Source organism: Styela clava, chromosome 6 (genome assembly GCF_964204865.1).
Source record: "Styela clava chromosome 6, kaStyClav1.hap1.2, whole genome shotgun sequence".
Taxonomy (NCBI): Eukaryota; Metazoa; Chordata; class Ascidiacea; order Stolidobranchia; family Styelidae; genus Styela; species Styela clava.
In genome coordinates, this window is record NC_135255.1 from 2,090,845 (window position 1) to 2,107,401 (window position 16,557).

The window sequence follows — 16,557 nt, forward strand, 5'->3', positions numbered from 1 at the left end:
TTAAATCTGTATAAACCTCTAGAATCTATGTGCATATAATCTATTCTAAAATATGCCTCAAAGATCTTCCATGAAACCGATTAATCTGGATGAAGAAGAGGAGGAAGAAGAAGATGCTGCTTTTACTGCAGAAGAAGCTCAGATGAGAGCTGCACAATTACAAAAAGAATTAGAAGAACAAAATAAATTTGATTGTCTTTGTGACGGTGAGATTTTGGCTATATTGTTACAAGTATGTTCAATATTTTCACCAATCTTACATTATCCCATTGTCACAATAATGTCATGACACCAATTTTTAAAAATTAAATCACAACTCAAATTATGTTGGTGCATTGCGCTAATTACCGGCATCAAACACACAGTTTTATTATTTTATGGGATGGTTTTGTTTTTGCTAACAGCCCCTACTTGATTGTTACTGTTTTGACTTTTGGTCTTTACAACATAGACAAATATAAAAATTTGAATGAGAAATAGGCTTCAAGTATTGTGATATATATTTGAAACCAGTTTTTGTATGGTCAACATTTATTATTTAATTTTCAACTACATGTAGTTCAAAGCATGAAGTTACTAGTTTTCATATGATCCAGTTTTCTCCTTTTAATAAATTATAAAATGGTAATTTTATCAGGTGTAAACAGTGCGATATCACTGGTTGATTCTGCATTTATTGGATTGCTTGAATTGAAAGATGAACTTGTAATGCATGGTTTACCTCCAAGTCTTCTTGCTTCAGTTATTCTAACAACGGGAAGAATGTATAGAAGGTGAGATATAAAAAGCATTTCTAATTAACGAAACCCACTCACTAATGTATAAAGTCAGCCAAAACATTTTAAAAAAAAATTTTGGGGCCATGTTCACAACATGACGTGAGTACTTCTAGTTGGCGAGGCGCACATGTCATTCAAAAATTATGTCACTACAATGTCACAGTAACGTAATAATGCCCTCACACTATACTAATTGTCATCCAAGACGCGCAGACAATCACCCAAAATCGAACAATCTATTTCTCTCGTTTCCTCGTCGTAACGATCCCGATATGAGAGAGATCGCTGCCGTTAGTGAGTTCTTCATCGTCGGCCCAGAAGCCATTTCGGGCAGTTGTAGGTACACTTTGGCAAGCTCTTTGATGTGATTGTGAGGTCGTAGTGTCGTAATCCTTGGATGACGAAGCCAGGTGGGGGTTAGGAATAACTTATGCAAAAATGGTTGTGCCTCGCCAACTAGAAGTACTTACGTTGTTTAGTGAACATGCGCCTTTTTTCTAATTATGGGCAATTTGTATTCCAGTTGTAATATGTGTCCTACGAAGTATTCTTTTCAACACTAATTGATGCCATTATTTATTTATTATTAGTATTACTGATCTTCACACACCAATTCGTGAACTCACGAGACTAGTCAATGTATATTCAGTACCATGGGAGCAGAAAAGTGAACAGCTGAAGAAACTACACACTGGTGAATAAATATAATTTTATTGTTTTAGTTATTTCTAATTGTTTGTCAATGGAAGAGCAATTTTAATCAAATAGCTATTGAATATATGATGATTTGAGATATGTATTTGAAAGGTGGCTAATTGGAATGGCTTGTAGCTGAACTCTTTCCCTTTGTATGTAATAACTGCAGGAATACTGCAATTAAAAATAAAAGAATATATTGAACAGTTCAAATGTCTTGTATCATATTTTCAAAATTTCATTCAGTAACATTTCATGTGGCCAAAGTTAGATTTCTTCACACAAGCAGTTTACAACAATGATACTTCAATGAACTTCGTAAATCTTCGATTCAGGACTTTTGAACCTCTTACTTTATTGAAGCATGTACAATCTAGATTCAACTTACGATTCAGTTTATATTTTTTCGTATGATTTTGATGATTTACGTGCTCCTCCATTTAGCCTCTAAAGCTGACATGGGCAAGCTACGACCCGGGGGTCAAATCTGGCCTGTTTGGTAACTCAATCTGGCCGGCCTGATGCCTTCACAACCAAACTAAAATCAAATTTTGATGTTCAACTAAAAAATAGCTCAAGGAATTTGTTGAGATTGAGATTAAATTTAGTTTTGGCTCATGCTTACTGTTTTCCGCTTTTGCTTTTGTAACACTGTAATTATTGTTTATGAAATGTAAATTTTTACGTCACACTCACATGGCTCGTCAGTCTAGGTAGGCAAAATTTCTGGCCCCTGGTCCAAAAACCTTGCCCACCCGTGCTCTAAAAAGTCATATTCAATATTTAATCAATTACTACTAAAAATTGTCATAAACAAACAGCTATAATAACAAAATGCCTTAATCATCGAATTATATTTCATCATCTGCCCAGATTATGAGAGCAAACAGAGACAGCTAAACATAGCGGTACGTAAATTGCAATTAATTGACACTCAAGCCAGGAGGTTAGAAAGAGAAAAAATTATAAACAACTGGGAAAAAGTTTTTGCCAAGGTGGGCATCCTATTGCTAAACATTCTATTGGTTTAAAATATTTTCATATTGTTGATTGTAGCGCTCATTTCACAAGCAGCCCTTATTTTTGTATTATTGCTAATTTGTAGTGAATCTTACTTTGGTCAAAATTCTATAAAAAATAAGTATAGCATTGAGCGTTATTCACACACAAGATATTTGTGAGGAATTTCTTGTGGTAACTTTTTTATTGAAATTTTGAGAATTTACTGCATTTTATGCTTTCAAGCTTGGAGTCACATCTTCATGTTTCTATGTTGTCACCATATGTAAAACAACATTCTTACAGTCATTAAATCTTTTTTCCCAGGTATCAAGTGCAAAAACTCATGGTAGAAGATGGAAATTCATGATTGAAGCATTCAAGAAAAAAGTCAAGGAGGGGTGAGTAGTATTTATGATTATATTATATTATACTGGATCAGCGATTTTCAAAGTGGGCGTAATTAGGCCTACCCCCCAGAGGGTAAAAAAGGTAAGGTCATATTTGTAGTAAAACTTCATTTGTTTGTATGCCAATTGTAGAAGGCTTCGAAAACATGATTCATTCAATTGTGATGTAATATTGATGTGCTGGAATCTATTTTGTTAGAAGAGCAAATCTTTCCAGTCATGAGTTGGGCTCGTTGATGAGAAGTCAATTTAGTTCATTCATGGACATTATATCATGTCATTTCATTTCTAACAACTTATTTGGTGGAAAAAGGGGTTTTAGATCTGACACTATTGCTATCAAAATAAAGGAATCACATTTCTATTTAAGATTTAAGATTGTACCTGACCAAAATAACCCAACATTCCCCAATTCTTTAGTTTTTTTATTTTTATTATATACTTTGACACATTTCAGTATACATTATTAACTACCTAATCGGTACAAAAACAAAAGTGCGACTTGTGCACAACACTATCTAAGGATCTATTAAAGTGGAATTATTAAAGTAGTTTTTATGCATAGTGAGAGAGGAATACCGGTAAATAGTTTTAAAATAGACTAAGGGAGGAAAAACGAAACGAAAAGGGTTAAACTGTCATAACACAAAGCAAAAATTGTCAACTTTCACAATATATAGATTACTGCTCAATAAACAAGTCATCTGCTATTTTCAGAGCATTATTCAGTGATATAGAAGTTGATGATGATGACGATGATGATAGTGAAGAGAGTGAAGGTATAATATATTTGAAGGAGTTATACTTTATATCATTTGTATCACATAAATATAAGCAAGAAATTCCCTATGGCTTTCTCCACCAGAATTCTTTGCTTATAATTATTTTCTTTTGGAGAATCCTGTTCAGGGTAATCAGGCGAACACAGAAGCATGCGATGGCATTTTATTTTTAAGAAATAATAAGATAAGCTAAACATTCGGTACTCCCGTAGTATGTGAACCAAGATGGCGGACACTGAAACATAGTATGGTGTACCAGGTTAAGGTTAGGCCATAATTATATTTCAATTTTCCTTATATGAATTCTATTACGAGTTTGGAGTTTAGCCAGTTGACTCCCGTAGTATTTGTATCCCGATGCTTATATTTCTCAATTATAGTCCAGTTAATAGGCTTGATACCAATCCTAATTTTGCAAAATCTGAAGTTGCTTTATCTGGATATATATTTGCAATTTTTAGATAATGCTGTTGACATTGTCAATATATTTCTTTATTGACCTCACATAATATGTACATAATTATTGCTTATGTCTTATTGCTTAAAGTGCCTGTGGAGTGAATTTCCCACTAAAGACTTCTCTTGCCTGAAAATTATTTATATATTGCTCTATCAGTATAATCCAAACCGGCTTCCCTTGTTGTGGTTGCTGGGAATTCCCCTTCAGTTACCATGGCTTTGCGGCGTCGTGCTTGACTGCAATTTCATTTTCGTTACTGTGTTCACCCGCGCATGACGCTGCGAGACAAAACTGACATGTTGAATCGCCGTAAACGTGTCTTTTTGCCTTACTCGAAACCAATGTGACAATCAATCACTTTGCTCGATACGATGGATATTTCTTTTTCTCCCATTTAAACATTTCTCTCCCAACTCTCTCGAGTCCATTCATAATTTTAAATTTAAACATTTCTCTTTATACTTACTCTCTCGTTTCGATTTACGTTTCCAAATTTTCCTCTGTACGTATTTAAATCTAGCTAAATTATTTGACGTTTTTTGACGTCATCTGCTGCTGAACTCAGCATTTTTGGTGTCGCTGACACGATGACTTTACAGTCTATCGCGACTCCTCGTTAATTGCAGTTGAAACATTGTGTATCTGTTTTTTTATTTCTTTTGCCTTGATTTAGTATTGTTTGTGTTACAATGTTTCATGCACGACGAAAATAAATTATCTGAATCTGAATCTAACACCTAACCTGGTACATATACGACGTTCCGGTGACCGCCATCTTTGTTCACATACTATGGGAGTACCAAATTTTCAACTTTATTTTAAACTCCGCTATGGTACAATGAAGTGGCGACACACAACATAAACAAGCATGATGGGAATTCAGGCAATCGCCAAAACTCAACTAATTATGAGTTTAAACATGCAACATAAAAGTACAATCAATCCTCCCTCTTGGTATATATGAATTCATGTAACAATATTTTTATGGCCAGATGAAGAAGAACCATCTGAACAAGACGAAGCGGTTGCTGCGAAACAAAGATTTATGATGTCAGTTATAACTGCTTCTCCACCACAAGAAGAAGAAGAAGATATGGGTTTGCAAAAACTAATTATTGAGTACTGTGTGATGTTGATGTTGAAAGGGGATAATTTAAAGTTTCTTTGATGTCGGTATTGTTTTGTTCGAATTGATCATTGAGATACAAACATATGTAAAACAAAACAAATCAAACCGAAAAGATACTGTCCTTTCAAAAAATATTATCTTACATATTGTTAGATGTCTGTGGTGCATTTACAGTGTTCGCTTCGGAGTAAAAGGCATGCACTCCTTAGTTACCAACAGTGTTATTTTGGATATTTCATTATTCTAAAATTCTGCTCTGCGTTTTGGTTCAATTTCAAATTTTCTGGATTTCTCCTTTGCGTAGCAAAAATTATGATATATGTCAATACATCATAATACTGCTACTTAATAATTGCATTATTTACAAAACAATTTTAATATATTTAGTTTAAGATTTTTTAGGCACATACTATGTGCAATTTATGACAAAATTCTTTTTAGGTAGTCAACCACCTGGTTCAGAACTTGGTAGTGAAGCTGATGGAATTCCATCTGAAGTGACAGAAAGTAGTGGGAAATCTGAAGATATGTCTCCTGACTTACATAGAAAGGTTATTTTGTATTTTTATGATGAAGAAAGTATGAACATTTTGGTGCTTAAATTCAATGGCCAAATAACTTCAAGTTCAATGCAATTCTAGTACTTTTCTTATTCAGTATGTGTCTGATATTATTTTTATAAAGAAGTATAGTGATTTTCACAACTTTCAGTACAAAAGGCAATCAAAGTATATATAAATTTAACTCATGAGTGACCAATCAATAACTAACTCAGTTTATTCAAATGACTATTCTTTCTGAACTATGTTGTATGAAAGAATGTGACATAGCACAGTCGTTTAATTTTAGCCGAAACGGCATGGAGTCAGCTTTGGACCTGTTGATGAAGTTGTAAAGGAAGTTGTTGTTAAACCAGAAATGAAAGATGCGGAAATTTGGACTGATCAGCCAGAATATGAAACTACATTGAATGTGCGTGTATTCAGACCTTTGGAAATGAAAGGTTTATGATTGGCTAATTGTTTTTATACTGGATGATAATTGAGCTTGACAATTAATGCATAGTGCCAAGAATTAGGAATGTGGTTGTCATCGCACCACTGATTACCCTGTTGAGATTTAGGTTTAATATCTACAGGGTTAATCAACCCCTGTTTCCAAAAGGGGGTTTCCTTCTCTGACAAGTCTATGCATTTGGAACGAATACCTCGGTAACTATTCTCATGCTTCACACTAACTACTAACTGAACAAGAAGTCATATAATTTAGTCATTCTCTTGGTTGGGTGTACCGAAGATTATGGTCCTCTCTGAAACATGGAAAATTTTATCTATCATTTCTATTTGTCTGAAATGCACGTATGAAATCATTGTACAAAAAGATGGTAAAACCTGGGAATAAAGTAGATAACAGAAAAATGGTTAAGCCGTCTTATCGTCTTTCCTTTTGCATCGAGAAAAATGGGAAATTCTTATCCTCTCTGTCTATTTTTTTTAACATGCATACCATAACCTGTCATAATTGTCTTCTCATTTTTCAAGATGATGATAATCAAGACATAAGCTGTTCACTGACACTTGGCGACAAAACTTTGAAAACAGGAACTTTACCTATTCCTACAATAACTGATATTAAATCTACTACTGTACAACCTGAAGTCCTACCTACTATTGGAGAAAAACAAGATTTATTAGAAGGTTAGTCAGACCGTGAGGAATATTACCCATGTGTTGGTGCTAGCGCTTATTGATGCAAGACTTTTTGATAAAACTGGAATACTGGTTAGCTTTTGTGAATTTGATATTCAATATTTATGTTTATAATATTTAGATGCTCTGAAATCTGAATGTTGGGAGTACAACACTGAGATAAAAATTGATTATTTTTATAATTTATACACTCGGGTGCAGTCAACATCTGGTGCATTGAATTACGTACTGAGAAAACGCTTGTTGTTACTTGCCAAGTCCATGCATCTGAAACGAAAAAGTGTTAACTATTTCAATAACTAAGATGGACTGGTAACCGAACAATAGGCAATGGGACGACATATGACTAAGTCAAATTGTCAGCTTTAAATATTGAATCTGATCCTATCCTAGATGGAGGTAGGAACACGAGGGTTTCCAAATTTTTCAGATGACTTGGGCTTGGCTTCTACATCGTATTTCTTCATATTTTAACTTTCGAACAGAAACGCCAAAACCAAGACCCAAAGCAGGAAGAAGAAAATCAATTGGATTTGCAAAGAGACCAGTCAGTCCACCAGGTCACCAATTCGAAATTTTTTCAGCTTCTGCTTAATACCTAATATAAAAGAACATTACTTGAATATGCATTCATCATTTTTGTCAAGAAATTTTATTTTGATGTTAAAACTATGCATTAGAAGTGCACTGTCATTGTATTGCTGAAAACCTCGCCAATTCAGGTCCCATGGGAAAATAATCACATAGAAAATAAATGCTGCACTCATCATTATAGGATGCTTGATGTAACCGCATACTCTGTTTCCTTCACGATTTCCAGTTTTGCCATATTTTGACCCATGTCTAGATTAGGCGCTATAGTTGTCTCTATGATCTGATTGTGCATGATCATGTATGGGGGGTTAAATATGAAAATCATGCATTACCTTCTCTTTTGATACCTAATATCATTATTATTGTTTTCATGGATTTGCTGGAAATCATCATTGTTAAGATAAATGTAATTTGCAATTCCCTATCATAGCTCCTTCATCAATGAAATCAAAACCGACAAAACCAAGTAGTATTTTGAAGAAACTAAAATCACCTTCTGATGAAGAATCTGAAGACGTGGAAGAAAAGAAATCAGAAAACCCAACAGTAGATAAATCATCTTTTAAAGAAGTTTCCTTTCCCCTTCCTGAACATATGAATGACTCGGTCAGTTGTGTATTTTTGTGGCTCATGCTTTTCAGTTAGAAACAATTGTTTGTTTTTTTTAGACTTTTTTGTATCTAGGATAAGATGGGATTGACATATTTATCCTGGGGGAGAGGAAAGCCGATAAGAGTAAGATGGTTTGATCATATGGCGAACCACGGCCTCTCCTTCGGTTACCAGTCTATGTCGAGTAGGGAATTAGTTAACCAAAGTTAACCAGCGGTTACGTGAACCACTCTTTTCACTAGCCCTGGGAGTTGTTTGATAATAATATTATACAAATACATGGCGATTCATACCGGTAACTTGCGACTCCGATTATTAGACGTTCAGGACCCTATACCCAAATATCTTGAATATGAATCGGCATGTATTTTATATTATTGTTATTAAGCAACTCTCAAGATGTGGGAAAATCAAACTCATATCATTCATGCCATGGCTTGTGACCCGAGAAAATCTGTATATCCATGTTTCTAATGATCAGTGTTTCTTTTTCTATAAATTGAATTCGTGCAGGTGATACATCTTATGTAATCCATACCTGATCTGGCAATTAGCGTAGACTTGTGGTTTACTGTAAGATCACACTTGCTCCCTTAGGATAATTATGAAAAATCGTATCTCTATGTTATTCATCCTTTTCTATGTTATATAAGAAGTTGTTTTGATAATTGATAGTTTAGTATATAATATATGGAACTCGAACATTAACTATTAAAAGTTTACTTCTTATTTTTTTGTAATTTTTAATCGTATTGTTGTTTGGAGATTCCACTGCATTCTAACATCTGTTGAATTGAAACTGGTTTCTGTATTTCAGATCAAAGTTGCCATCTTACAAGGAGAGAAGAATACAATGATTTCAATGGCAATGTTATCATTACAAACTATCAATATAGAGGTGTTTATGAATATATTTATTAGAGTAAAAATATTGTATTAGTCTTCAGTGACTAAACTGCAGTACCAGTTAGCCTATGCGACTTACACTGAAATCTGATTTGTCAAAAGCTTCAATTGAATATGGCTGATCAAGTCCTACTGCCATAGCAGTTCATGTAGGTAAGGAGCAATTAGCAATTAGCTCTTGCTAAGTCAGAAAGATGTCAAACTGATCTGATGTAATGCCATGTGCTGGCACAATATCCGACGGTCCATAAGTATGTGTACCAATATGGACTATGGAGGTAACTAATTTTGTTCTCCTTCTTTGCATCAATGGGACGGAAACCTATTTATGGGCAGAGGGTATATTCACTTGGCTAACACAGACAGTCCCCGAACTCGTAATAGAACTAAAATGAGGAAAATCTGAATGAAATTATGGCCTAACACCCTAACCCTAACCTGGTACACATACTACGGTAGAAACAACACCGTAGGTATAACAAAATTTTTGGTGAAAAATGGTGAAAATTAATATTGATTCATTCATTTTGGAGAAAAGCGATTTTTTTCCTAGCAACAAATGTCACCTCAACAACAACAACAAGAATTTGGCAAAACGATCTAGGTGTAAAATTTTTGCCCCATGTTTATATTAACTTTTTAAAAAATGATTCACTTTGTGAACCAATTTCAGCATGCATATTATTGTCTTACACAGAATCTTCCAATAAAATATGAAAAACCAACTGATGAATCATCAAAGTCAGAGATTGAAGAAGAAAAAAAAGTATCTGAGGAGAAAGATAATGATAAGAAGCCAGAAGAGAAAGGTTCGTAAATTAATATCCATGTTTGCACTTCTGAGATAAAACAAGTTTAAGCAGTAGCTCACTTCAGAATATATCAACTTTTTTTCAAAGATACTTTTTGTAACATTTCAAAATGCACGGTATAGACATAAACGTATTTCATTCTTTGGATAATGGTGTTATTGTCTTTTCAATTATAAGTAAAACTTCACCAATAGATTTGGGTTTCAAGGCACAAAGTTTCATGCCATATTTGAATACAGCATTATGGCAACTTTCTTTTTTGGAATGCTTAGAGAATAAAGATATGGGGCAAATATGAATTTTAATTAAAGCTCGGTTGTGAGAATCTACTACACTGTTCAAAAGATTTATCTGTAGAAATCCATTATCTAATATTTTATATAAAATAACACAAAAAAATCATACAATCCAACTTTAATTTTGAATAAAATGTTGAGTATATAGACTACTGAGCATAGGCTAGATACCACTAAACCTGGCCTCATCACCATCTCATTCCTGGTGAACACCAGCTTCTAAATAGCAATAAAATGAAACAATAACATAATTATAATACAGATATGCCTGAAGAAGTTCAAACTAAACCAGAAACAACAGAAGAACTATCTGAAATTGACACAGCAATTTTATCAAGAGATCCAGTATTTGTTTCTTTGCAAGGAATAAAACTTGGAATTGGTATGTTATCAATACTTGACTTATTACCTCGCTTTTTTTTGGAATTTTCTAAAATACATTTATGGAGTTTAGGAAATTAAAAGGGGCGTGATGGCATGGAGGTTAAAGCGGTTCATTTCATTATGATGGTATTGCCGATTTGAAATCTCTGGTTTTAAATTCCATGCCCACCGCCTCACACACAGTGTATTAAATTGGATAGGAAATGCAGAACTGGAAAGATTACGTTTTTTTTTTTATTAAAGCAGCTCCTCACTTAACAGAGGCTCTTTGTGCATAGCCCTGTGTGGAGTGTGTATAAATATTTGTATAGTATGGATCAAATCACTAAACATTTGAACAAAAATCTCTTCCATTCTTCATATCTTCTAAAATGAATTTTCTATGAAGAAGGATTGATTTTTCATTTGGACATATTCATTTTGTTGATGGTCTGAAAATGAAATGATTTATAAATCTGTACATTTCAAATTTCACAGTGTATTGAGTCAGGTAGAGCCTACCTGGAAAGATTCAGACCCTTTAATTGAAGCAGCTTGTATAGAAAATGTTTAAGTTGAATTTTAAATCACCACATTTTTAAACAAAGACCTTAATATCTTATAAAATGAATTTTTGGCACTCCAGAAGTGTGTGTACCAATATGAAGGTAACTAATTTTGTTCGCCGACTTTACATCAAGTTGTGTAAAGGGACTGAAGCCTATGGGCAGAGAGTATATTCACTTGGCTAACATAGGCCCCAAACTCGTAGTAGAAATAAAATAAGGAAAATTGGGATAAAATTATGGACTACCGAATTTTTAATGAAAAGGATTTATTTTTCATTTGGACATTCATTTTGTTGATAGTTTGAAAATTAATTAATTTATGAATTTGTATATTTTAGCAAAATATCTTAATTTTATTTATTAGGTGGTCATGGGCATTCAGAAATAGGAAAATTACCAATGATGTTTTATCTTGTTAAAAAAGAAATACCAAAATATGTAAACAAAGAATGCAACACAGAGAGTATAAGAGAACTTGTAAAAGATGTCGTAGGTTAGTATTATCTCATCATGTTTGCTTTTCAACAATATACTATTCTAGAATTCGATTTTTTATTTCATTTCGATATTTTTTCAAAAAATTGACATGGATATATTAGGCAGCACATTTGAGATGCGAATCATGATTCACTGAAATATTGAACTTTATGTATAATAAAACTTTTGATAATCAATGAAAAAAATTTGGTTCTTTTCTTTTCCATAAATTATAGTGGAAATCTATTTCAAATATTTGAGTGTGAATGTATTTGTATTCTTGACTTTTTTCCATGTAATCTCTGACGGTACCTTGTTTAGTATATGTTTTCAATTTATTTTGGTATTTTTAAATATTTAAATCATAGTTCATGAATTTTTTACTTTTGTATCATCCAATGCTTAAGCACTTGAATTTCTACAACAAAATTTCAGTAATCTAGATCGCTTTGCACAACAGTTATGTTCTACAATATGTTCCATATAATTCTTATCACTAATTTGTGCCTAAAAATTTGCTTTAACTAGAAATAAATTTTCTGTTATTTCTCATTCTAACTTAGGTGTTGATCTGGATCAGATATCAAAAGACGATTTAATAAATTTATTGAGCAGAGAATACAATGATGTTTGTACTTCTGCTATGTCATTTGCATCTTCATCTTCTCATAAATCAGTGAGTGTCTTCAATTTTATCAAAATTAAAAAAACTAGTATTCAAGTGGGACATTCAGATTTTGTTGTATAGTCTCACAAAGTGTATAAAAGATATACCATATTTCTCGCATCCGCATTTTAGCACAGAAATTATGAGAAATTTGTAGTTTTCATGGATATACTAATATCTGATTTTGTTTTCACTCTTGCACCGCTGGTCATTTGGTTTTGTTTTGCAGAAGCATTTCGGGTATTTGTCTATTTTGTGTTAACTACATCTCTGCTTGAATATGCACTGATTGATATGTTTGACACCTAATGGTCTGCATCAACAAAATCGAACAAATCAATTTAGCAAACATTTTGTAGGTCCACTCAGTTTCCACTTAGTAAGATATGTATCTTCCCGAATGCCGAATATTAATGGAAAATATTAATATTAAAAACCTGATGATGTCAGTGACTCTTTTTGTAATTCAGGGATTTATTGCACCTGAAGAGTTGGAAGCAATTCAAGAACAACATGATAAAGAATTACAAAATATCCAAGCAGAATATGAGATGAAACTTCAGCAATTATTATCAGACATGGAACATATGCAGCATGTTCAACACACAAGAACACCGGTGAATATTTCTAATAAAAACCAAACAAAATAGTATTTTTTGCTAAAGTAAAAGTATAAAGTCAGTTTAGTAATGCATAAAAATGTGTATAAAATATGACTTTGAAAGTTTTTAACTGATAAATAAAGAAGGCTTACATAGATGAAGTTTTTTATAGTCAAAAATCAATGTCATCAAAATTGTATCAAAATTTTTGTCAACCAGGAGTCTTGATTGTTAAATTGGGTCCTGAATTGTTTTTATTAAATGGGTCATAGTTGGAGATACGAATAAATTTCTCTGACTTGTGTAGGACAGATTGGATATACTCGATTCCACACCTTTTGTGGAGCTGTTTGGTTAACATAATGGAACGTTTATTGATATTGCTCGACACACGAGACATGGCTACTGTATCACCGCAATAGCCATCTCATCAAGCATAGTTTAACCTATGATCCCTCTTACAGAATCTGTTGTTATATTTATAATACTTTTGAAATGATTATAAAAAATTTGTCATTCAGGTACAAATTGCAGTGACTTCAGAACAAGAATTAAATCAAGAAATACAAATCTTGAGTGAAAATAGGATTCCGGTTGAAGAAGGTAATAGCATTCTCATAGGCTACTGCTTATATTGAGCAATTTTATTTTGACTCTATAATTAGGATAAAGGCGATATATGGAAGATTATAAAAACAAGGATGAAATTACGTAGTAGTAAATTTATTATATTTCACTAGCATTGATTTTTTGAATTGTTGTCATGGTCTCCTTAGTGGATTTGAAAGCTACCACACAAGTGATCAAGCTGAATCGCTAAGTATTAGTCTATTGCACTTAACATATATTTTTTAAAATAATTCAATCTCGCATTTTGATATGAATTTCAAGTAGAATCTACTTCTCCACTCATATGTTACAGCTCTCTATTCCTACTGGATTTGGGAAAGGAAAGCTTTTTGCCACAATGTGCTCATGAATTTCTTTATTAAATATGAAATTTTAACAATTTTAATGCCGTAGTAACTTTTGAATTTGACAGAAGAATTGCAGTTTGTACAGGATACGGGTGTTGCAATCAGAGGTTCAAGAAAACCAAGACCACCTGTTTTACCTGATTGGGGAGCTCATCTGCCTAAAAATGTGAGTACTGTATTGTCATCACATCTTTGTACCCTGGATGGGTTCAGAGGACTGCTGGACATCATAGGCTGGTTTACGTCAAAGCAGGTCGGTAACTACTTCCTCCTCTACAAAATTCCGCTCATATTTGAACCAATAACTAACTTACCTGACATGGAAGGGTAACACCTAGACAAGAGGCAGCGTTCCTTCATGTGTCATCTTATCCACTTTCCTCTCCTTTGAGATAAAATATAATATTCCTATTACTAAACAATTTCACCATGTTGTGATGTTAAAATTTGTAGGTTTGGGTTCGTATGAAAATGTTGACAGAAGAAATGATTGAGAAACGACATCAATTAGAAGGGAGAGTACGAAGACAGATTGCCTCAAATATTGAAAAGAAATTGGCTTCACAGTACAAGTAAGCACAAGACTTGCAAAATAGAACATGCTTGAGATTTTACCTAAAAATCGTATGAAATTCACCAAGGAATTTGTTTCAGAAACTAAATGTTTGATAAAAATGCTATTAAGTTCAACAAAATTCAAAGCCATTTATTTTTGGTAAGTGAGACAGTTAAAATTTAGAAACTACGAAATTTTTGTGCTAAATCAAGTAACATGATGGGAATTTTTGTTATAAACGGTGCATGTGATGTGCTCTTAGTTTATATATTATTAGTTACAGCCATGATGGTCATTATGAAGAAATTGTACAGTGAAAATTGGTTTGGAATCTGTTATCCTTTTCATTGTTTTTCTCTTTCTTAGACTACAGCGTGCAAATAACACTATACAAGGGCCTTTGCAAGATGTCAGTCTGCCCGCTGTTTTCATGCCATCTAGAACTGGGAATGTATATAATCCTCGTGCACATTTATATTTCCATCCCACTGGAACATCTGGTGATCTACGTTTATCTCAGCCTCCATCAATATTTCAACTTCCTCCATTACCAGAAAAGGCTGTATCCTTTCACACATTATTTAGTTTTATGCAATCACATAAATGTTTGATTACCTTGAAAGGCAAATTTAGAGCATAATTTAGGATAGGATTAATTTTTGTATGATACCAGCTAGGAGAAAGCTTAATAAGACGACATGATTGTTTGTTAGACTTCGATTTAATTTTGATTAAAGCTCCAAAATTATTTTTGTGAAGTTTGAATTTTATTAAAGTAGATATACATGCTGACTTCATTACACCCTCAGTGATGGATCTGTTAGGGGTGCAGATTGGTGGGTTAACATCTGTTTCATCACCCTAGGTATTGGGAAAGCACTTTCCCTTGCACCACTCACTGATTATTCTGTGTGGATTTGCTAGACTCATCATTGACACAGGGTGGTTGTATTCTCAAACCCAACCTGGTAGATCAAAAGGATGTTGTTCATACGAATGTTGGATGTTCAAGCCATTCTTTAGTTTTAGCAGAGTAAATATATCACAAGAATTTGTCTAAACTCAAACCAAAATGAACTGATTACTTGTTCCTGAACTTCAATTATCACAGAGACTTACCGTTGTCAATCTGTTTGATTTGAGTAAAAATTTCCAACAAAATTCATCTACGGACTGGCTTACAAGGATCGCATCAGCAGCTCAACCAAAAGGTTCTCGAGCGACAACGGCAGCTACCAGAGCATCTCGACTTGCAACACCAAATACACCTGCACCTACAGCAAATATTTAGATGCTGTATCAATTGGAATATGGATTTTGCGGTACGGAGCTTTTCGAGATTTGTATATTCCATCAGTAGACCATTCTAAATAATTATGAGATGCTTCACTTCAAACAAGGCTGGGAGCAAGCATCCAATGCTAGATATTAAATTTCATGCAAGTTTCTGGTGTCAATGTCTTTACCAGCTCTCCAGAATGTTCTTTCCACATAATAACCTTTTTGATATATTCACACAGGATTTTTTTTTGTCATATCAAGATTTCATTCCTGAATATACATTGCATTTCACAAAAACTTCTCAATACACATGACAATATAATTCCTACTGCCGGAATACAATTAAAAGCTACTAGTTCTGTAAAAACTACCTTAAGTCGTAAGTCTATAATGTCGAGCTTATCATGAAACAATGTATGCGACAATCCCACTCATATGTGGTGGTATATTTTTTTATATACTACATATTTTGTTTTATAGAATTTCATTCAGTGTTGCTTAGGCTTTGATCCAGTTTATTTTTTGTATTTTTCATTGTGTCATGCATGCCCGATCATGTTACCTTTTGAAAATAAAGTTATGCAAAATATGCTGTAATATAGAGTTATTGCTTGTTCATAAGGTAAGTAGATATCGTCACTGAACTTTGTGACTTGGGTTTTTATTCAGGGCTGTTTAGTTTGCAATAGCCCCCCTTCCTATCTTGAAAAATTTCGGACTTTAACTTCAGGTTATTAGAAAAATTTGAACTCTAGAAAATCGAACTTTGATAATGATAAACTTTCTAACAGACTAATAAACGCTAAACTGTCGTTGACGAGTTTGAAAATATACGACCCTGCTACATACAAATCCAAGTTTACATCTTTAAGCTGTTTTCC

At 33.3% G+C, this 16,557-nt stretch overlaps 1 protein-coding gene across 1 annotated transcript; it reads left to right on the plus strand.

The window, feature by feature from the left end:
• Positions 1–16,273, plus strand: LOC120331142 (uncharacterized). The gene is made up of 23 exons (XM_078113786.1): positions 1–206; positions 638–773; positions 1,370–1,473; positions 2,349–2,470; positions 2,802–2,875; positions 3,602–3,663; positions 5,119–5,223; positions 5,697–5,806; positions 6,105–6,258; positions 6,797–6,952; positions 7,450–7,524; positions 7,989–8,164; positions 8,988–9,068; positions 9,774–9,885; positions 10,447–10,566; positions 11,481–11,609; positions 12,157–12,269; positions 12,731–12,877; positions 13,384–13,465; positions 13,905–14,005; positions 14,293–14,411; positions 14,762–14,957; positions 15,507–16,273. Exons 1-23 carry the CDS (start codon positions 53–55, stop codon positions 15,684–15,686), a joined length of 2,808 nt encoding a protein of 935 aa, XP_077969912.1. The 5' UTR covers positions 1–52; the 3' UTR covers positions 15,687–16,273.
• The last annotated feature ends 284 nt before the right edge of the window (positions 16,274–16,557 follow it).